The following is a 24,374-nucleotide window of genomic DNA, read 5'->3' on the forward strand; positions in this document are numbered from 1 at the left end:
GATGAGTCTGTTAAAGAAGAAGAAAATGGGCTCAATATGAAACGTACTGAGTATGAAACCCAATAGGGACAAATGTGCTAGTTAGAGCTACCTGGGAAGAAGGAGTCTCAGCTGAGTAATTGTGTTTATAAAAATGTCCTGGATGTGTGCCTATGGGACATTTTCTTGATTTATGATGAGGCTGAAGGGTACAACCTACTGTGGGTGGTGTTATCCCTGGGCAGATGATCCTGGGTGGTATAAAAAAGCAATCTGTGTAAGCCGTGGGAACAAAACAGTAAGCCACATTCCTTGTGGTCTTTGCTTCAATTCCTTCCTCCTGTCTCTGCAAATCAACCATGTATATCCATGCTAGAGTTTGTCAAATTGTGGTACTTGGTACCCTGTGAGTATATAAGGCCAATCATAGATTATATGTAGGAAGAAAGCATTAGAAGGTCCCTACCAGAGCAAGGGACAAATATAAAGAAACAGGGAAACTCAACAAGAAGATGAATTGAGTGGTAAAGAAATAAGGCAGCTAGAACCCCATAGAGAATAGAAAGGAATATTAAAAGAAGGAAGAGACCATTGGCCATATTGAGTTTCATGAAACTTTAAATGAATAAGATCTGGAGTTGACATGACATTTTTAAACTGAGCCAAAATAACTATAACTCATCATGTTAGAAAAGTTAATCTGACAATGTGTTATTATCATAGCAGCTACACTCTTATAACCGTGGTGTTATTTAATGTTGAATGAAAACACTTTAAATAGCATCTACTTCAAATATAGTTTCCCAATCCAAAATTATCTATGAATCTTAAAAGTTATAATTTGTGCTTCCTTAGTAACCCATCTTCCAGATTTGTGGTGCTTTGTCTAAGCTCAAGTCAAAAAACTAGATCTAGAAATTTAAGGGTGGGAATTGTTTTTGTTTTTATTGTTTTATATTTGACCTGTCATTTCCATGTGAAGAGATGTGGTGCAGCCCTCCCACAGCCAGAAAGCTGCCTCTGCTAGAGTTCTCACTGACCATGGACATATGTTGGTGTTTTGTTTTTGTTTTGTTTTGTTTTTTTCTTTTTAAAAAGAATCTCTTTTTATTTTTATTTTTATTTTACATATCGATCCCAGTTCTCTCTTCCTCCCTCTTTCCCTCTCTCCTACTTTCCCATGTCCCCCGACCACCCTCCCCTCCCACAACCCCCCCACTCCACATGTAGGGTGATGCCTTCCTGGTGGGGTCATGTAAATCTGTCAAATCTTTTGGAGTAGGGACTAGGACTTCTCTCCTGTCTCTAGGTTAAGGGATTATCCCTCCATGGGGGATGTGCTCCCAAAATCCTTTTGTGCACCAGGGATACATCCTGGTTCCAATATCCGAGGTCCCTTATACTTCCAAAGCCTTCTAACTGAGACCCATGTTCAGGGGGTCTGAGTCAGTCCCATGCTGGATTCCCAGCTATCAGTCTGGGGGCCCATTAGCTCCTCCTTGTTCAGGTCAGCTGTCTCTATGTATTTCTGTAGCCTGGCCTTGCCCTCCGTCTCTGCATCTGGGTTCCAGTTCAGCTCAGTGTTTAGTTGTGGGTGTCTGCTTCTGTTTCCATCTGCTACTATATGAGGGCTCTATGATGGTGGATAAGTTAGTCATTGATCTCATTATCAGGTATGGGCATTTGTGGTAGCCTTTCCACTGTTGCTCAAATTGTTAGTTGGCGTCAGTCTTGTAGGTCTCTGGACATTTCTCTAGAGTCAGTTTTCTCTTCAAACCTATAACGGCTTCCTCTTTTGTAGTCTCTCTCTCTCTCTCTCTCTCTCTCTCTCTCTCTCTCTCTCTCTCTCTCTCTCTCCTCTTATCTATTCCTCCCCTAACTCAATCTTTCTGGTCCCACGTGCTTTCCTCTCCTCCCCTTCTCTTTCTTCTAGTATATGTTGGTGTTTTAAACAGCATCAAGAATGTATCAGAAATGTGTTTTGATGCATTTTGGCATTTTATGACTTCCAGACTTTTCCATCCAAATAACACTTCCTTCTTCTGTAAGAAGGTGAAGATGTCTGTACCCAGAAAATGATGTGACCTCCTCAATGACAGTGTTAACAGTCACCCATGCTACCCTTAACCAGGGCCATAGGAAGCTAGCAAGAGGTTAATAGCATGAATATTGCCACTGTTTATTACAGAATTAGTTCCTTTTACTTACAGAATAGCTATTGTAAGATAGATAATAGCAATAAATAGATAACAAATACATAGGATAAATTATTTCTTGGTGATAGTATAGAGAAGGGTCATGAGGTTCCAATGATATGTAGACATTGTTTAGAATGATACTCTACATATATATATATATATATATATATATATATATATATGTAATACATACATACATACATATATATATATCCTCACTAACGTGTTTTCAGGCTTAGATAATCTTAGCCATTTTAGATTGGTTCTGTTTCTACCTTCCTTCTGGTCTCAGGAAAGCAGAAAAATTCACATTGCCCCATCTTCCTCAAATTCTATAGATAGAGGCTGTTAAGCCTAGCTTCCTTTTGGAGATAATTTTTATTTATGAGTTTTTTGTAACAAAACAACACATTTCTATAAAAATTTAAAAATAAAAAAATCAGAAAGATCTCAACTTAATGATGCAACTTAGAGCCTTGGAAAACCATGAAGTCAATAGAAAGAAAGAAATAATTAAGATCCAGGAAGATACTAAAAAAAATGGAAAGAAAAAAATATAAAGGAAACCAATATCAAAAGTTAATGAAACAAAAATTGATCCTTTAAAAAAGTAAACAGGATTGATAAACCCTTAGCAACATTAACTACAAGAAAGAATGAGAAACCCAAATAAAAAAGTAAAGATGAAAAGGGAGACATTATAACAAATATGAATAAAAATATTATTAGGATATATGTCTAAAACACTTATTCTACTAAACTTGAAAAATCCTTTAAAAATGAATGAGTTTTAAACATATATGACCTACCTGAAATTAAACTAATATGAGATAAAAATCTACAGATCTACAACAAGCCATGAGATTGAATCACAAATTTTAAAAAAGACATGTCTTCCAAAGAAAAGTCCAGATGTCTTCACTGCTAATTTTACCAGGCATCCAAAGAACTAGCACTAACATCTCACAAACTATTCCATAAAAATAGCTACAAAGCTAGCATTGCCTTGTAACTAAAGCCAGATAAAGGCACATAAAATGAAAATTACAGAATTTTGTCACCAGTGAACACAAATGTAAAAGAAAGTTAGCTTAATCGATGCAGAAAGACACATCCCCTCATGATAAAAGTCCTGGAGAAAACAGGAATGGAAAAATAATAATAACAGCTATATATAACAAATGTATAACCAAAATTATACTAAATGGAATAGAAAATAAAACCATCTCCATTAAATTCAAGAATAAGCCAAGAGTGCATATGTCCTTTACTCTTAATGTAGTGATAGAAATCTCAACTAGAACAATAAGACAAGAGAAGGAAATAAAATGAATCAAGTAGGGAAGAAAGAATTTGGAAATATGAGCCTATATGTTAGACTCCTTAAAAACTCCACTAGAACGCCTCCTTGCTGGTTGTCGTGTCAAGATGAAACTGAATATCTCCTTCCCAACCACCCACTCAGAAACTCACTGAAGTGGGTAATGAACTCAAGCTTCATATGTTCTATGAGATGTGTATGATATGTAAGTGCTCCTGATAATCTGGGTGAAGAGTGGAAGGGTTATGAGGTTTGAATGAATGGAAGAAATGTAAAACAAGGTTTTCACATAAAACAAGGGGTCTTATTCCCTTGAGTATGGACTATTCTTGTTATAGACCAAGGAGAATGCAAGAGAGCAAGCACAAGTATATTCAGGATGCAATGTCAATTCCAGTCTAAGTGTTTTCAACTTGGTTGGAGGGTGGCGGCTATTCCTGAACTTACAGATGATACTACTATATCTCAGAAGCTGTGGCACAAACAAGCTAGCAGAATCTATAAACTTCTCATCTCTCTAAAGACAATTATGTCCACCAATAGGCTGTCAGAAAGCCATTGAAGAAGGTAAGAAGTCCAGAAGCAAAGCTCTCAAAATTCAGTGTCTAAGATTCCACATCTTGTTATTATTCCACATGTCCTATAACAAGTGTGCCTAATTGTTTCTCCAAAGAAACAATGCACTAAGAAAAATGAGTAGAGGGGTGTAGAGTGTTCTAAACTTTTGTCCCAGAGGATGAAAGAAGCCAAAGAAAAATGCTAGGAACATATTAACTAGAGATACAAGCTTTCCTTCCTGAGAGCCACTACTTCTAAGAAATCCATACAAAACTAAGTGTTTAAAATAACAAATAAATGATCAGATCTTGAATATAAAATAAACTTCTACCAGAATACACTCATCAGAGTATCAAAACACAAAAGTAACATAGAAAAATCAATAGTGTGGTGGTTAGACTCTATAAATACCTAGGAGAAGGGCCGATGGGCATGCTCTTGGGGAATTATCTTTGTTGTTGTTCTGGCTAGTTTTATGTCAGCTTGACACAAGCCAAAGTCATTGGAGAGGAAGGCAGATCAATTGAGAAAATGCCTCCATAAGATCAGGCTATAGAGATGGGCCTGTAGAGAATATTCTTAATTAGTGATTGATAGGGGAGGACCCAGACCATTGTGGGTGATGCCACCCCTGGGCTGATGGTCCTGGGTTCTATAAGAAAGCAGACTGAGCAAGCTATGAAAAGCAAGCCAGTAAGCAGTAATCCTCCACAGCTGCTGCATCAGCTCCTGCTTTCAGTTTCCTGCCGTGTTTGAGTTCCTGTCCTGAATTCCTGTTGTGATGAACAGTGATGAGGAAGCATAAGCCAAATAAACCCTCTTCTCCCCAAATTGCTTTTGGTCATTGTGTTTCATCACAGCAGTAGTAACCCTAACTAGGACAGTTACATTGACTGAGGTGAGAAAATCTGTTCACCATGGAAGACACCATCACCTAGCGATAGATAAAAGAAACTAAGCGGCCACATGAGTTTGTTATTGCTTCTTGACTGCAGATGCAATGAGACAAGATGCTCCAAACTTCTGCCATTTGGCTTCCCTGTCATTAAGAACCCAGACCTGTGACCTAGACTAAACCCTTCTTGCTTAGGTTGCTTTTTGCAACATTAAAAACAGCTAAGAAGTGATCTTCCTATATATCAATAGTACATTATGAACAAAGTCAGAAAAACAATCACATTCACAATTGCCTCAAAAAATTTAAAAATTCAAGCATCTCAGAATGAGCATAACCTTTAAGTCACTGAGGAAAGAAATGAAAGAAAATTCTAGAAAATTTAAAAAAACATAACTCCCAAGGTCATGGATTTAAAAAATTAACATTGTGGCTTATGGCAATACACAAAGCAATGCACCAATTCAGTGCAGTCCTCACCAAAATTCCAATGAATGTCCTTCTTCACAAAAAAGAAAAGAAGATCACAAATTTCATATGGAATCCCAAAAGACTTTCTGTATCCCAAGCAATCATGAACACACACACACACACACACACACACACACACACACACAGTATCGGGGGCATAATCATACCTGATTTTAAGTGGTATTTCATTCAGAGCTATAGTAATAAAAGCAGCATAGTACGGTACATTTGTAAAAATGGGTACACAGATGAGAGGACAGAATAGAGGACCAAGGTATAGCCAACTTATTTTTTCACAAAAATTCCAAAAATATTGATTCTTCAACAAATAGTGCTGTATATTCGTATAATATATATTCATATAATGAAGGATAAAATATTAAGTAAAGAAAATAACTAGAGAATAAGAGAAAATATTTACTGATTACATATGTCTGAAGATTAATATCTATAATATACAAAGAATTAAAAATAAAAATCAAACACCAAAACCCAAAATAACCTAAATAATAAACTGGTTAATGAGAGCAAAACCAGTCCTTGAATAATGAAGTAAGTATACATTGCCAAGAAACAGGTTCAAAATCAATAGCCATCAGAAAAAAAATGCAAATACAAGAAGCATTGACATTACACCTCACTCATTAAGAATGGCATTGCAGGACTAATGTGGTTTGATCAAGCCAGACCCTGAAATAGAGTACCAGGTGATCCTACATTCAAAACAGCTGGATCAAGCAGCCTTATAGACTACAGCCAGGATTTCTGCATCTTCTTAGAATCCCCCATGACAGCGCCCCTTACCAGCAGGAAGTAGTTTGGAAAGAATGACACCCAAATTCCAAAATATTATCTATAAATGTTTGTTTTCATTTAAATGGACTTGGTTATAAAAAAATAAATAAATAAAAGAATGGCAGTGCAGTCATCAAGAAAGCAAATAGCAAATATAGTGAAGATTGCAAACTATAGGGCAGTCTCATATTCTGCTCATAGAATATAAACTACTCTAGACATAAAAAAAAACAGTATAAAAATTCCTCACGAAGCTAGAGCTTTCATATGAACCAGCAATATCATCTTGGAGTCCAAGTCAGCATATCACAGAGATACTTTCACACCATTGCTCACCAATCACGGCCCTATTAACAATAGCAAAATTGTAGAACCAACCTAGGTGCCCAACAACAGAGGAATGGATTAAGAAAATATGGTACACAAGCACAATCAGATATTCTTTATCCATAAAGAAGAATGAAGTTATGTCATTTGCACAAAACTGGAGATAACCGTATTAAGCAAGTAAATTAAGCCAGGTTTAGACAAACATTACATGTTTCAGTTGTGGGTCCTATACATACCTACATATATACATACATACATACATACATAATGAAAGTAAAAATAAACAGGGGATGAAGAATATTAGTGTAAGGAGATGAGGAGAACAGCAAGATATGGATGGGAGTACACTTAGAGTATGTATCTGTATGAAAATAGCTCCCATAGTACATTTTAAAAAATAAAATAACAATATTATGTGACCCAGGATAAAGAAGATATGATATATTGGAGTCCATGAGAGATAGAATGAGAGGGAGGGGGAAGGGAAGGGAAAGAAGGAGAAGGAGAGAAAGACTCTGGAAGGCAAACACCATTAGACCTCTTCTCTTTATCTCTTCGTTCACAAATGGATCAAGTCAGAAATTTTAAGAGTCTTTTCACAGATTTCATACAGCTAATAAATATTCAAAGCAATGCAGTAATTGTCTGTGGTTATTACTTTCTGCTTATGGATATGTTTAAGAACTAAGTAAGTTCATCTGCCAGGAGTGTTGGGTGGAAAAAATGCTTTGTTCTGATGGTGTCTTGGAACACTCCTAGCTCTCTATGTGGCTGCAAGTGTGACTGTTCACAGCCTTTGCTCTTTGCTTTGGTGCTCCTAAATATGCTGTTTGCTGATGTATTTCTCTGTTCTCCTTTTCCCTTCTGCACACACAGGTGAAGTCTCGTCTGAAAACTTTCTGGATTATAAGAACCGTGGGGTCAATGGTTCTCACAGAGGCCAGATCATCTGGAAGATCGACGCCAGCTCGTACTTCGTGGAGTGTGAGTACTGCCACCATTCCAGTGTAGGCGTGGTTGGAATGGGATTCAGCTAGAACTCTTTCTGCTCGGCTGCAGGGCTTCCGCTCCAAAAGGTCTCTCCACTCAGGTATCGTGTAAAGGCAGCGGCAGGGTTAATGAGAACCTTACATTGATTTTCAGCAGATATCTCTATGACAGTTGCAAAATAGCCATGCAAACTCACTCCCTCCTTCAATACCAGTGAAAGTCTCGGTTCACTTTCACGAGCCTCTGGTTCAGAGCTCTTTAGCACATGTCCTTTAGGCTTTCATACCTTGGCTCAATTAAGTGATTTCTAACTCCATCACAACTAAGATCCTATCTTCTCAACTTGTGTTCTGCCTTTAGTTTTGCCTTTGCTTTATCCACATTCCTCAAGTCTCACCATCTATGGCACAAGCACATTGGTGATATTTCACATTTTCCCCTAGCATCTGGCTCTTGCTACAACTATACAGGATTCAGATTATGAATCACTAATTTCAGATAGTTGTTTTGATTATTTATCTACTGATATTTATGATATGTAAAGTTGGTACCGTGTATCTTACTGATACATTTTCTAAAATTTTCTCCTCTCTTTAGAATTAAATCATTTTCAGAGTTATGGTAGTGTTGTTTCTATATAGGTCCCCATATATATGTATTTCTTCTATGAGTATCACATTTGGTAACTGAAAAAATGTACAAACTATCTTTTGTCCACACATCCTTCTCTTCTGCATGGGCAGTGCATCTGCCCTTGTGCTCTTCACAAGCAAATTGTCCAGAGGACTTACCAACACTAGGCAGTGTCAAAGGCACAGGCGGTCATCTGACAGCCCAGCAAACAACAGCCTCCAAATCCTATGAGTAAAGGTGAGACAGCTGCCTTGCCTAATGAGAACTGCTTCCTAGCCTGCTCGCCTAAAGTGTTCAGTGTCGTGACCATGGCATTAACCCAAGCATGAAAATACAAATCCTTTTTTGGACTTGTGGCACTTAGAGGGCATTCTTTCATTTATTAAAGCAAATCTGTCAAATAAATAAATAAATAAATAAATAAATAAATAAATAAATGAGACTGTATTTCTATCTGCTTAGTACACAGCTCTACTTTTCTCTCCTCCCCAGCCAATTTATCCACTGACAAATAATGTCACTTGACAAAGTTGTGGTGGTTTGAAAGAAAATGGTCCCCAAAGTGAGTGGCACTATTAGGAGGTATGACCTTGTTGGAGAAAGTGTGTCACTGTGGGGGTAGGCTTTGAGGTCTCTTTTACTCTAGGTTTCTACCTCTTCCCAGAAATGCCCCCCCCATTCCAGTTGACTCTCCTCCATCCTCTCCAAACCTGATACCTCTTGTTCCTACCACTACCTGATCCAGACCCTTTTCTTGATTAGAGCATACCGAATTTTTGCCATGTGCCCCCTTTAGATCAGTTGTGCCATACTATTTCCTTCTCTGTTACTCCTCCCCAACCTGACATGGCCCCATTTTACTTCCCTGGTTTCTATAGTTACTCCAGGTTTTTACTCATTTGAATATTTGGAGAGAGAGGGCATGTGATATTTGTCTAGGTCCGTTTTCTTGCATATTTCGTCTTTCTTTACAATTTAATAGTATTCTACAGGGTATATGGACCACATTTTTCATTATACATTCATCAGTTCACAGACATTTGGGTTGTTTCCATTTCCTAGCTATTGTGAATAGAGCAGCAATGAACATGGCTGAGCAAGTATCTATGGAGTAGTATGTAGAGTCTTTGGGTATATGCTAGGAAGTGGTATAGTTGTATTATATAGTAGATTTCATTCTAGCCTTTCCAGAGTGTCTAGACCTGTTTGCAATATGACCAACAATGAATGAGGGTTTCTTTTTCCCCCCACATCTCTTCTATCATTTGTCAGTTATTTTGTTGCTATTTGTCATTCTAATTGGGATAAGATGAACTGTCAAAGTTGTTTTGATTTGAATTTCCCTAATTTCTAGAGACAATGAACATTTTTTGAGATATTTCTTATCCAGTTTTTCTTTTCTTTGCAAATCCTTTGTCCAGGTACCAGGCCCATTTCTTGAATTGCTCAATTTGTTTGTTACCTATTTCTTTATATCTAGAACCCATGTGTATCTGTGCATACAGCCTGTTGTTTCCTCTGGTGTTGTTTTCACACTGCATTGTCTCTGCATGTGTTTAATCTGTTTTTAATTGAGAATTCTGCTCTGTTCTAATGATGTTTTCTCCTTCCTGAAGGAGAAAACCTTTGTCTAGAAGCTTTAACAACCTCATCTAAATCTCATCTCAACTCAAAATCTAGAACTTGTCCCTGAGTTTATATTCTGGATCTTCGCCACCTGTTTTGTGTTCTGTTGCCTTGTTATTTCAGTGTATCCAGAAGAGAATTTCTGGATTTAATGGAGGAAACTATGGGCTATTTTCCTGAATTTATATTTGAGATCAGCAAAAAGTAATTTTTTAAATATATCTCATGTGACTATTACACTAAAAATATTCTTCATTTATCTGAAACTTAATTAACTATGTGTTCTATATTTTATTTAACACTATTTTTTGGCATATTTGGCATATTGTTTTTATCCCCTGGATGTTCTCGTATTTGCCTGTTATCCATGACTGAAATGAGAAGTTCATTTTGCTAGCTGACTATTGAACTTGAATTTTTTCAAGCTTTGTTTTTGTACACACACACACACACACAACAACAACAACAACAACAAAAACAAACAAACAATTAAAAAAAAAAGCTGTGCATTTGAAATTTGAATAACCTGGTCTCCCCTGATCAAGCTGGAAAATGTGCCAGGTGAAAACAACCACGATGTCAGCATGTCTATTTCACCACTACTGTTAACCTATGCACTTAGTTTGCCAATCGCTTTCTCTGGAAGAGCTGGAATATAACCTTCATTAACCCTTATACACTCACAAATAGGGCAACCCTAAAGTGCTAAGTCAGCATTGTTGATCATAAAGAAGGTCATCCATCTCACATGTACTGTGTTTATACATAATACTACTCCAAAGAAACAACAAAACTATTGTAACCGAACTACTTTGTGTTTAGAAGATATCTTACATTCAGAAAATAAGAGTTATTATTGTTATTTTCAGAAAGACAAAGGTAGAAGTAATGTAGGTCTCTGACAAAATGTCTGAAGATGTACCTGATACTCCACTAATATTCTTTTCTTATAAGCCTTGCTATTTTTCTGAGAGGGCAACAATTATCAACTATACAAATTTCTTTGCTCTTGAACAACTGCAAAAGTCATATAATATTAAGCTACAGAAAGAATGCGTTCGCTATGAAGAATTAGGACCTACAGGACATTGAATCTTTTCCTGAATTCATAACTAGTTTGTGGTGTCACAGGAAGTTAGACACTGCTTAATGACTAGAATATGTTCTGAGAAATGTGTTGCTGGGAGACTCCATAAAGTTAATTATGTTGATTACACTTACATAAGTAAGATGGCTACAACATTATTAAGGGATGTCATGTGGGACCATTGTTATATATGCACTCCACCACTGGCCTATATATCATTATATATGCAAAACTCTATCTCATTAGCCACTTTTTAAAAGAATGATGTTGCATTACAGTGGAAATATGGAAATAAATAGTACCAATATCTCACCAAAAAAACAGTAAAAAATTAAACAGGCAAGTTAAGTATAACAAGAGTAAATATGAAGTATCATGTAATTTTAAAATGGAATATTTTTAAAAGCCATAAAACAAATAATTAATATTTGTTGTTATTTTTAGGTATTTATTAGTAGTTTTCCTACATATCCTATTCCTAAGCTACAATATGTATTTAGGTTAAGTAAAAGGAAGATGCATTAGTAATCAAGCTTCTAAACTTTGAAATGCATTATTAAAATGCATGTTTAATGGGGAAAAAGATACAAATTTTGCCATCATTTTTTTTCAAAGGGAGAATATCATGCTTTGAAGGTCTCCATGAGTTCTTGTTTCAAAATAAGCACTAATCTACCTACAGGTAATCAGGTTCCCCCAAAACTTTGCTCAAGGGCATTGAAATAATTTTCTTCATAATGAAAGCTACTGGTACTGCTACACATTCCTGTTATTCCCATCTATATGACTTAGTTTGAAGTTGTTAGCAGCATGCTGATTTCCCTGGCATTCACAGACAGTATAACTGATATTGAAGGGCACTTATGGGAAAAGAGAGCTACATAGCTCTTTTTGCTTTATCCAGGACCCTGCATGATGTGATTGCCAGTCTATGAGTCACCTGCCTTTTGGACTTGACTGTGTAGACCTAACATGGGGCAATTTTCAAATGTCTTGTATAATATTATGGAACTAGGCTATTAAATGGTCCACTGAAAGCTTGAAACACAGTTAATGGATGTATAAGTGCCTGAAGGGAAAGAATAACTCAGGAAGGGAAAGCTTGTGAGCAACCAGGCATTACTCCAGTCATGAGAAGTCTTAATAATGTCAATTTAATGGGTTTTTAGAAACTCAAAAAGCTAATTAAAATTTTCTGAAAAAAATGTTTAATTTCACTGGTAATTGAGTAGATAAAATGATACTGATAATGCATTTCTATTTTTGGTTTACTTTTAATTAATAATGTCTGACTAACAGCATTCATTGAGGTTCGATGAGGGACTGAGAATCTGATATTATGTGTTTCTTGAAGTGTAAAGTTCTGTTTGGAGAGTAACATGGGTCACAGAAAGAAAGAATCCTAGAACTACACATGTTTTCTAGCCAATAGGAGGTCACAGTAATGACCATTTCTTCTATACCAAAGAAGCTTTCTGTGTCAGTTAGGTTTCAGTTTGATTTTAAGCTAGGAAAATGTAACATGGCAGTAGCAAGCAACACAGATATTATCTTTGGAAAAATGTAAAATGTGTGGTCAGCTAGACATTATCATCCAACATAAGCCTGAGATCCTATTATTAAATATAAAAGGAGAATATGTGTTGGACAGGAAACCAGCAACTGTTATTACGTTATACATTTAAACATGAACAACAGTTTGCTAAAAGTTTTTCATTTTCAAAAAAACCCTAAGTCTGAGCAGCTTTGCAAATTGAAGACTCCTAAAACAAAATTAATAGGTTGTAATAGATAAAGGCACAACCCTCTAAAATTTTTATTTAAAAATAAAAAGAAACAGCATGTGAAACAGTGAGTTTCAAATACCAGTCACTATCAACTAAACTAAGGGCACGTTGCTTCAGGACTTTTTTCCACTGCAAAGTCAACTGTCAGAAAGCACTGGAATCCCATCATGATTTGGTCCTCACATCACTGCCCTCACTGACATTTCCTGAACATATAATTGGACTCTTTAAGTGTTTTTCTTTGCTCAACCAACACCTTAGAGGGTAATGTTACTGTGAGTTCCAATTACATATGAAGAGTCTGGGAAGTTATGTGACTTGTTCATTGTTTCACATACTGTAAATTCAAATACAGCCAGTGGGATTTACCAAAAGCATGTCTTTTCTGCTTACCATCTATAGACAGATCTGCGTCTACAACAATACAAAAAAGTTACCACTGATAAGTACAGTTTATAAAATATGGTTTCTTCTATGTGTTTTAAGAACCTCCCTGTACTTCTTAAAATTATTAAGATATTAATTGTGAAGAATTATATGACAGGAAATGACAAAGAGAAATAAAACTACCTAAAATCTTACAGCTGCAGTTTTAAAAGTAATAATGTCCAGTGACATAGACTGGCTGCCAAGATGTTTGAGTAATGGATTGATTTAACTTGAGTACATATTAAATGTTAAATGGTAAAGTCAATTTTTTATGACACAGTTTTAGAAAAACAGACTGACCAGGAAGTCATAGATAAACTGTCATTGTCAAGTGTCACACACTGACTTATGAGAGGGACTGGTTTGCATTGCTGGAGAGATCCCTTTGGGCTATGGCTGTGTCTTCCTAGAATATACCCAATGACTCAGCTCCATTTTATTTTTGTCTTGCAGCTGAAACTAAGATCTGCTTCAAATACTACCATGGAGTGAGCGGGGCCCTTCGAGCTACAACCCCCAGTGTCACTGTCAAAAACTCAGCAGCACCTGTAAGTCTCTGTTCTTCCTCCTGCTCAGACCAACTCACATGGTTCTTTGCTTTCCTGTTTTCTTCGTGTGTGTGTGTGTATATGCATACATTTATTCATGTGCACATATCTGCACTCACATCTACATGTATATGAAAATTCATTGATAAATCAATTCAGAATACACACACACACACACACACACACACACACACACACACACACACACCTCAGAGTAGTGACAAAGAATGATATCAAAAGCTGCTGTTTTCACAGCTTAGACCACGTGAATGTTAGAGAAATGCCAAGTGTCTGGATTTCCCTTAGCAAAGTGTTTACATGGGGATATACTTAGTAGCAGTGTGTGAAGCTTTCTTTAAGAAACATGTTTATAATTTACTGATATTTGAATACTTATATTTTTGATGTTTATTTTCATTTAGACTTAGAATTAATTAATTGAATGCATTGCCTCAGATTCATCTTAGTGATATGAAGTGATGGACCTGGAAAAGATAAAAATCTCACCTCCATTCTTTGAGTAAATGAGAACTCTAACAAGTAATTCCAATTGAGGTACCTCCAGCCACACTGCTAGTGAATCCCAGATCCCTGATTTGGCTCTCTTTGTTTTGCTTTTTGTGTATTTTGGTTTTTGTCATTGTTGTTGATTATATTCCTTTGAGACTGTGTATCCCAAGCTGTCCTGAAACCAACTACTAAGGATAGCCTTGGACTTTCATAGATCCTTTTTCCTGTGTCTCCCAAGTGCTGAGATCAGAGAAGTGCACCAAGTTCAGCTGTATATCCAGGATTTAGGATCACACATTTTGTTCCTCACTGTGTGGTTCTACTCAGTACTACAGCATTACATATAATCTCTTCCTGATTTTTAGTCTAGTCTTTACCTTTGTAATGTTTCTCTTTTTTTCTTATTAGTTCTTCTAGAGTTTAAGACAACTTATTTTTATCATACTCACCAATTTCTCTAATTCTTCCCTAATTAATTCACCTTTCTTACACACCCAATTTTATAACTTTGTCTTTTTTTTTTTCTTTTAAGACCAGTTATTTGTTGTTGTCTTGTTTGAGGCATTTGTTGTTGTTGTTTTCTTTCTTCCTTCCTTTGTTTTGGAGGGGGGTGAGTTTTTTGGACAGGGCCCATGTACATAGCCCAAGCTGTCCTGGCACCTACTATTTAGATCACTCACAGAAATTAAAATTATGCATCATCACACTCAGTTTAAGACAAATTTTTACTGCTCTTATACTCACTTTGCCCCTCTTCCACAATGATCCCTGAACCTTACAGGTTGGGCTATGATATACATGTTCTTTTTAGGACTGAGCACGGTGTGATATTCTATTCTCCATACCTTGACCAGTTGTGGCTCACTGTGTTAATCACCACCTACTGCAAATAGAAGCTTCTTAGATGAAGGATGAGAGATGCATTGACTATGGGTGCAAACAAGTCAGTTTAAATCTATGTCCATTTAGCAGAGTTAGCAGTAGGGTCTCCCCTAGGGCCTATGGCTTGTCTGGCCATAGGTTATTAGCCTGATAATGATGTAAGGTATAGGCTGAATCCTGCAGAATGAGTCTTAAATCAAATCAGAAAGTGGCTGGTTAGCCCCAAAATGTTCATGACACTACTACACCAGTGGGCAAATCTTCTCAGGTCAGTCAGTATCATTGCTTTCAGGGTTCATAGCTAGGTAAGACTGATGATTAATTTTCTTCTCTAGCAGCTTCCAGTACTGTGAAATCTAGCTATCTGGTAAGGTTGAATCTTAGACCAACTGAAAAGGAAATACCTTGAAAGGACACTCTAACCAGCTTAACCATCTGCAGGCAGTACATTGTAGTACAGATTTCCATCTTTTATGAAATTTCAGTCATGATTGGGTGGACTTTTGGTGCTACAGCTATCATGGCATCATTTCTTCTGATAGTAACCCATCACCCATACTTCTGTAGGTACCCTACCCCCCCCCAAAAAAACCCTCATTTATTCACCAAGTTCGAATTTGGTGGCATTTTATCTATCATCAATTCCATCTCCCAATGAATAATGTGACAAAACAATGTGACAATCCAGTCCTGAGCACATGTGATGCTGAGAACAGAGAGTAACCCTGGGTCTCACTGCCATATTAAAACTGAACATGTGGCGGTCCACTGGAAATGCTAAGAAGGAACTTTCCTGAAAAGTGTATTTTAATGTGTAATTAGTTTTTAGGGTAACTATGCTATTTCTCCCCTTATTACTTGATAATATGATCAGTTTTCAAGGTTATTTTTCCATTTGATTTCTAGCATGTTAAGCAGACAAGAAAAACATTTAAGCAAATGTTCTTCCTTCTCAATTAACTACAGCTTAGTAGTTTCTTTGAGCATATGTTGTTGTAATAAAAAACCAAACCTAGCTTTAGTTTTGAAACACAAGCCAGTTATTGGCACAATCCGGTGAACTTCTGAATTAAAATAAGCTTTGGGGATCTGATCTGGGAATTTAAGCACACTGCTTCAACGAGAAAATGTAACTAAGTTTTCTTGAATCCATTTGCCAATTAATTTTGAATATCTACTTTCCCATTGATTATTGCTGGTGGTACACTAATTTGGGGAGTAAAAGTTGCTATCTATAGACATTATATCATGTCCAAAATACCATTGAGTTAACTTATGAGAACACAAAGATCTTTAGTTCTTTAGGAAGGAAAACAAGATATCCAATACTTCTTAGGTATAACCAATACTTTAATTTTGAGAGTAATAAATGCTAAATATTCATTGATTTTTTTTTTCAGTTCCCTTACATTTACCATTGGCAGATAATCTGGACCTTGTTATAAAATTAGGTTGTAATTTATTCTTGATGTCCGGAGGCTTTCATCTATTTGGTAGTCTTAGGCACAGAAGAGAACCTGTTATGGTAAGAGGTTACAGACATTATTGTAAATGTAAATTAAGTGCAATCTCTGTAATTGAGGACTCATAGTTACTGTAACATCCAGAATGATACCTTTTTTTTTTTTTTTTTTTTTTTTTTTGCCGGGCAGTAACGTTTATTGGGGGTGGGGGCATTAGTCCTTCTTGGCTGCCGCCTTCCTCACGGGCCGCCAGCACGTTGCTTAGCTCCTCCCGTTTCCTCTTGGCGCGGATGTGCATGCCCACCCTCTTCTTGATAAATTTGAGTGCGCGCTTGTCCTTGGATACCTTGAGCAGCTCCTTGGCGCGTCGCTCGTAGGGCGCGAAGCCGCACACCTCCCAGATCATGTCCCACACGAACTTGGTGTGCTTGGTGAGTGCCTCGGCTTGCTGACGTTCTTCCTCACCTTGTGGCCCTTGTTGAGGCCCACAGCCGTGGGATAGCGCAGGGCCATGGCTGCTGCTCTCCGATGGCGGCTGCGACAGGAAGCCAGAATGATACTATCTTAACCTCACAGGGCTGGAACACGAAGCTTCTTGTGCTATGTGTTAGGAAAGGTGTAGCAACAGCCTGTTGCAGATTGTTCCTGATAGCATCTCAGTGTCCCTCACTACAGTATAGTATCTCTTTTGATGTCTGTTTTGCTTATCTTCCGTTTGCCCTTGTTTTTACAGATTTTTAAAGGTATTGGCTCTGAAGACACTGCACAAAGTCAAGGGAGTAGGAGGCTGATCAGCTTCTCCCTCTCAGGTATGTGTTGCTCACCTAGAAATCTTATGAAGATCATTAGCTACTTTCTGTTGGTGTCATAAAAATGTCATGACAACCTGAAGAAGAGAGTATTCATTTTAGTTTATAGTTCTAGAAGGATATGAGTCCATCAAGGCAGGGTGAAAAAAATGACAGCAAACAGCAGGCAATGTGAGAGGTTCAGGAAGCAGAGAAATCTCATCACCCACCACAAGTAGGAAACCAGAAGAACTGAAAATGGGATAAGGACGGAAACTCTCAAACCCACTCCTAGCAATGTACTTTCTCCGGCAAGTCGGCACCTCACCAAGACCTCACCAGACAGCACCACCAACGAGGAACCAAGTATTCAAATGCCTGACCCTGTGCGGGGTATTTCTCATTCAAACCACCATATATAATGAACAAGAACATCAACATTTTCACTTGACTCTAACCTACAGTCTCCAAGTTATTTAATCTCTTTGTACCTCAATTTCCTCACCTGTGGAGATGGGGTAAAAACAAAAAATATCTGGGCAATTCCCCCTTGAAGAAGCAAGAGTAGTGAAAATTCAGTCAGTAACAAATGTGGAAATGTTTTGACACTGTGGGAAGGGAAGCAATTCTTAATAGCAGCACTAATAGTCTACCGAGGGCAAGTAAAAGAAACCAAGAAGAGAGCAGCAGCCTTACGCTCTTAAACAGAACTGTAGTCAACCCATTTTAGGAGAGCAGATCAAAGCTGAGTTGGTCACAACAGCACATTTGGGGGTGGAGGTGAGCAATCAGTGGAATACAGATAAGGTTCATTTTAATTTAGGCAATTAAAAAAATTAATAGTTGAATGTTATGTGAGGTTTTCCCTGGGGAGATGTGAAGAAAGATCTATTAACCCTGGCAGGGGAATTGATGACAGATCAAAGTAACCATTCTAATGAAGTCAACTTGACAATAAATAAGTTTATTGGGGTCACTTAAAAGAGCATGCACAGCTCACAGGCAGCTGCATCACTGTAAAGCCTACCATGTCATGGGTGACAACTCAAGACAGCTGCATTTTTAGAGCCCTCAGCAGGGTGCCCAGGCAGCACAAGTTGGAGAGTCTTCTCTAGGAAGCTCCACTGGGCAGAGATTCTCTTCTCCAGCAATTGTTTTCCGTGTCTATGATCTCTGGGTGGGGAGCTTGTGGTTCATGTACGTTTCAACCTTGCAGGACTTGCAAGGATTTTACTTGTAAGTGTCCCTTCCTCCTCCCTTCAGGAGGGAATGTTTCAATTTGGAGGAAATTGATGAACATCAAAGAGTAAGTTACTTTTTAGTGTTTGTGACTCTATGGTAGTTCTGCAATATGTTGACAATGAGAAAACTAGGTAGGAATTATAGGAAATATTTGCCTTCTTTTCAGAACTCTTTTGTAAACCTGAAATTACTCTGTCATTCAAAATGTAAAAGGATATTGAACTGCTCTGGGTAAAACGATACACAAAACTTCACACAATTCATCCAATTAAGTCATCTTCAAGAAAACACAATGGCATAAAACCCAAATTCTACTGACCACAACTAGAAAACTGTGACCTTAGCTTATCAAACCAATGTTCCACACCATCTGTGTCATGGATCAGAGGTCTCATGAGCCTTTGGGGGAGGTGAATTATCACCTGTGTGTGTGTGTGTGTGTGTGTGTGTGTGTGTGTGTGTGTGTATTCTTATTTTACATACTGATCCCAGTATCCTCTCCCACCCTCTCTCCCATGCCCCCCAACCACCCTCCCATCCCACCCACCCCCACTCCACAGGGAGGGGATGATGCAGTCTAGGAGGGATCAACAAAATCTGTCAAGTCATCTGGAGTAGGAACTAGGCCCTCCCTTCTGCCTCTAGGTCACCTGTGTTTTTCTAGGTTGAAGTGTATCTAATACAGCATCCCAAATATTGTCATGTGTCAATTTAGATGGGAGGTAGGAGGGAGGGGGAGGGAAAATACAATAATTTTTATTAACCAGGGTAAAAGCTTGCAATGGTTACCATTTTCATGTTTCTACTGAAATGCTCAAGAAATAACATTTTCTGTCCTTATTTTCAAAAACAGTAGACATAAGAAATACCACACAAGAATTTGCCAGAAACCAAAAGTCATTTTCTCTAACCAAAGCTCCTGTGGCTTCTTGAAATCCAAGAAGGAGGTGGCTGGAGAGAGGACAACATCTCTGTCCCTTAGTTCTCATTTTGTCTCTGCCATGCAGATATAGGCCCTTAAACATACCAGGAAAAAAATTCTCCATATGACTCAAATAAGGTGTTCTAAGTTGAATCATCTCCTGTTGCCCACAGTACATAACTTAATTATTCCAGGATGACAGTTTCAAGCAATGAAATGTAACTGGGCTATAAACTCAGCAGCTAAAGAAGGAAGCCTGAAAAGGTGACAGGTACATAATATTCAGCTTTAAGACATGCCTATGTTCATTTAACTCACTGTATCTGTCCATAATAAACATAAATACTATGCTAAGAAGAGGGCTCAGTGGGTAAAGATGCTTGATAGTAGGCCCAACTGTCTAAGTTCATGGATGGAGAAAACCAACCCCCACAAGTTTCACTGTAACCTCCATACATATACCAGCTCATCACAGAGAGAGAGAGAGAGAGAGAGAGAGAGAGAGAGAGAGAGAGAGAGAGAGAGAGAGAGAGAAGGAGAAGAAAATGAAGGAAGGAAGGGTGGATGGAAGGAAGGAAGGGAGAAAAATAAAGAAATAAGAAAGTAAATACCAATGGAAATATCAAAATATACTCTGTGCCTTAAAAATAAGCAAGAGAAAGGTCACCTAATCCCTAACTAAAGGTGATGGTTAGTTTCTATTGACTTGGCATTAACTAGAGTCACCTTGGAAGAAGGATTCTCAATTGAAGAACTGCCTCCTTCAGACTGGCCTTTGGCCATGCCTGTGGGGCAATATTTTATTTGCTAGTTGATATGTGGTGAGTGATGCCATCCCTGGGCTAAGAAACCAAGCTGATCAAGCAATGGTTAACAGGCTAGCAAGCAGCTTCCCTCCATGGTTCCTGCCTCTGCTACCACTTGAGTTCCTGCCTTGACTTCTCCAGTAACGGACCATGATCAGGACATGTAAGTGAGGTAAACCCTTTCATCACCATGGTGTTGGTGATCCATGTTTTAAAATTGCAACAGAGAAGCAAACAAGAACACTAATCAAAGCACTCGGAGTATCATGAAGCTGACAAGATAGAAGATGGTTCTGAGTATAAAATAAGAGTCAAGGATTCTAACAAACCAGCCAGACAACCATTGAGATTGAGAAACACAAGGATGACAAGACTTTTTCATGAAGAAATAATAGAAATTTTGACTTAGAAGGATATGTAGAAAAAAAAAACTAAGAACAATTGAAGAACATGTGTTCAAAGTAATCCCTCCTTCTACAACATGAAATTACTTGTAATCAGTCATCTTAAGTTAGACAGGTCGATTGCCAAGGTCTCCTCTTCCTGACCCCATGGTTTCTCAAAACTCTGATCACTGATAAGTGCCTACCTCCATGGAGGCTGTGCTTACTTTTCTTCCATGGTTCTCTGCCCTTCCAAACCCTTTTTTCTATTTATCCTTACTCTGTGAAATCCACATTTATTGTAAAACTACTGCCCTTGGTTTTCATATGTCTTTATCTTGAGAAAAACTTTATATCTTTGATCTAGCACATTTCCAGTTAGTTTTCTTCTGTGTCCATCATCCCCTTCCTCTTAATCCGTTTGTGGCGCACCAGCAATCCAGTCTAGTCAGGGCCAATGACCTGGACCAATGGTCCTCTCATAAAAAATAAAGTGTTCACAATACCAGTTGAATTGACATATGACAAGGATTTATTTCCAAATACAACTTAACATATACCAGGAAATGTTCCAAAAATAATTCTATGTATATACTCATCAGTCCTTGTTTGTAATAAGATGGAAAAATAGTCTAAACACTGTATAAAGTGTTCCCATGTATATCAGTTATTTTTCTGTTGCTGTAATAAATAACATTACCAAAAGCAACTTACAGGAGAGATATTTTAAATTTATGGGTCCAGAAGGAAAAGAGTCCATTGTGGCATGGAGGAATGGCAGCAGGTGGCTAGATCAGAAAGCTGAAAAATTACATCTTCTACAGTAAACACCAAGCACAGGCTAAGCTGAAAGTAGGGTGAGGCCATGAACTCTGGAAGCCTGCCCCATGTAACATCTTGCACCTCCCAAAACCTGCCCAAACAGTACCACCAACTGGGGACACACATTTAAAATATCTGAAACTATGGGGGACATTTCCAATTTAAAACACTGTATCATATCTTGGATTATTTGTTCTTGCCGAGGACCTGCACATACTCATCCTCACTGAAACATACTTAAATAAAATGTCATTTATTTTATAGATTTCCAGGCCATGGGGTTGAAGAAAGGGATGTTTTTCAACCCAGACCCTTATCTGAAGATCTCCATTCAGCCTGGGAAACATAGCATCTTTCCTGCCCTCCCTCATCATGGACAGGAAAGAAGATCCTCCATCAGAGGCAACACTGTGAACCCCATCTGGCAGGCAGAGGTGAGCATTAGGGAGTGGATATGCTGAAGGAAACAAGTGGTGATGAGCCCACCCCGTGCTTGTCTTCTTATGAAGCATAGATTCTGTTCTTAAAATCATGGCCATGAGACTCAGGCCTTTGTAGGGAGTCATGTTCTCTGAGGGCTTCAACTCCAGGGTCTGGAATTATCATCCTAGTCAGCATCAGGTAATGCTCTGTAATAGCTACTCTGAGTGCAGTGGAAGAATACCGTCCCTCCAACCCAAAATTCAATTCAGGCATCCAGAGATTTAAAAAGAACAGGAGAGGGAAGGGGAGGAGAGAGGGAGGGAGGGATGGAAGGAGAGAGGTAGAGAGGAGATGGGAATCTTTTCTAATGCATGACTGGGGTCCTAGTCAATGCTCAACAGGGACGAGCCTTTATCTGTGCTTTTCACGGTTTATACAGAGTGTTATAATCTTATAGAGCTTTTATCTGCAGGTGACTTTTAGGTTCCTGCCAAAAGTTGCATTTTCTGAGCAATTATCAATAAGACATTTTTCTACTAAGAAAGCCTTTTACTTATTCAAAGAGCTGCGGAAATCAGCTCAAGACCTATAGCTGGGGATAACTGGCCCTTCCCCAGGGCTGTCTGGCAAATGTTTACCTCTCCAGATGAGAGCAAGCAGCTTTGATGAGCAGCTGAGGTAAAGCAGAACTCAGCAGACCTTATCCAAGCTTAAGTCAGAAATGTAACTTTAATTCATTTATCATCTTTCTCTGTTGTCCAGGAGAAACTGGTTAGTGCATTACCTATCTTAAACTTATATCTGAGAAACAATTGAGGCAGAACCTTTCAGCTAAATTAATTATGTCAATGTAACTTAATATTTTCTAAGCAAGCTTATTAGTAAATCCCTTTCAATCACACTTAACCAGAGTTAGAACTTGTCATTTCTTCTGCCATATCACCAGTGGTTTCTTTTATGATTCAGAACAGGTGCCTGCAAACAGGAAAAGCACATTTAAACATGATTAATGCCATTTCTCCACAGTTCTCCCCGTGTAGTCATCACTGAGAGCTCCAACCTATAAATGTAGTCCTCTGGGTGGCTTCCAGAGATATTAGAGTCATCAGCTTCCTTGTGCAGATAAACCAGTCATCTCTAGGATGTTCCTGAGTTGGTTACACGGTGCTCTTTAAATAGATTGTCAACTCCACCTTGGTGGTTTGAACAATGGTATGCAGCTTGCTTACAGCACTTCATTGTGTCTGTAAAGGACCTTCTCTACTTGAGAGTGTCTCCTCTATAAGCCAGGAATTGGGAGTTCTTCAACAAAGCATTATGATGATGGGTCTCACAGTAACTTCCTCTTCTAGAGAACATGCAGAGTCTTGTCTCAGCCTGTTTGGTTCCTTGACTTTCAGCTGGTCACTTGAGAACACAATCTGACAACTGTGGAGATGGAGGTGAATGAGCTGTAATGTGGAAGGTGAACGTGTAGCTCAACAGACACACAACTTGGTTCAAAGCCCATTTTGGCCTGTTAATAATTTTGTAATTTTGAGTCGTCAGTTATCTTTGCCTTGTAATATCCTCTCCCATCTACTTATGTCCACCTGTAATTTATGAATGTGTGCTCAATTTAAGGCACTTACATTAGATATATTTTTCTTTATTATTCAGAATAGACCATTCTTATCACTGGTATATAATTTTCAAACATTGTAGACAAGTTGATATAGTTAGATATTTGGAACCAAACCTATTTCTCTCAAGTTGTACCACATCCTTGCTAAATTCAATCACACCTTTCCAGGCTTCCCAGAAAGACATTTTAGAAATAGAAACCGAAATTTTGAAATAGAAATGGAGTTACACTTGAATTACTATAAACAGTCATGGACAGATTCTAAATCATTGAAAAATATTACTATTATAGAGTATTGAATTTACAGTGACATGTTCCTTCAATCCCAGATAGTCTTACCAGTAATTTCTGAACTACTTATTGAATTCCTGGAGATAACACAAAATGCTAAAGCAATTAGTTGTATCTGAAAAAAAAAATGAGCAAGCTTGCCTAATACACTGTTCCCAAAGATACTATGTCTTAGAAAACATTTTTTAAATCACACTATAAAAATGTTTTGTTACTAAATATGTCAACTAGCTTTTCCTTAACACTATGAAATTTATGCATCTTAGCTTGAAATCACTTTTTCTCTGGCAATACATTGACAAATGTTCTTATTCTCTGTCCTCGGGTTTATGCATTGCATTTAAAGTGCCACAGCCAAAACAGTTCAATAAATCTCATCCAAGAGCTTTAGCTTAGAAAGACATCACTCACCTATATCTGAGGCCTTGTGTTCTATTCCCAGCACCATGAAACATAACAAAATGAAACATAATTCCACAAAGCACCTGGCAACTTAATGCCAGCAGAATGCCAGGTGCTTCTGCACCCATAGAAATCCTCAGTCATAGCAACCAATGCCAAATGGCACACA

The 24,374-nt window shown here is 37.9% G+C and overlaps 1 protein-coding gene and 1 pseudogene across 1 annotated transcript in view; one reads left to right on the forward strand and one right to left on the reverse strand.

Moving 5' to 3' along the window:
• The window catches only part of Hecw1 (HECT, C2 and WW domain containing E3 ubiquitin protein ligase 1), a 245,792-nt gene that overhangs the window by 128,470 nt on the left and 92,948 nt on the right, over positions 1–24,374 (forward strand). The window contains 4 exon segments of the mRNA XM_051194725.1: positions 7,424–7,531; positions 13,553–13,647; positions 17,236–17,311; positions 21,730–21,899. Of these exon segments, the coding sequence (XP_051050682.1) occupies positions 7,424–7,531; positions 13,553–13,647; positions 17,236–17,311; positions 21,730–21,899 (449 nt within the window).
• Positions 16,698–17,028, reverse strand: LOC127229756 (60S ribosomal protein L36-like; annotated as a pseudogene).

This window comes from Phodopus roborovskii, unplaced genomic scaffold (assembly GCF_943737965.1).
Source record: "Phodopus roborovskii unplaced genomic scaffold, PHOROB, whole genome shotgun sequence".
Lineage (NCBI taxonomy): Eukaryota > Metazoa > Chordata > Mammalia > Rodentia > Cricetidae > Phodopus > Phodopus roborovskii.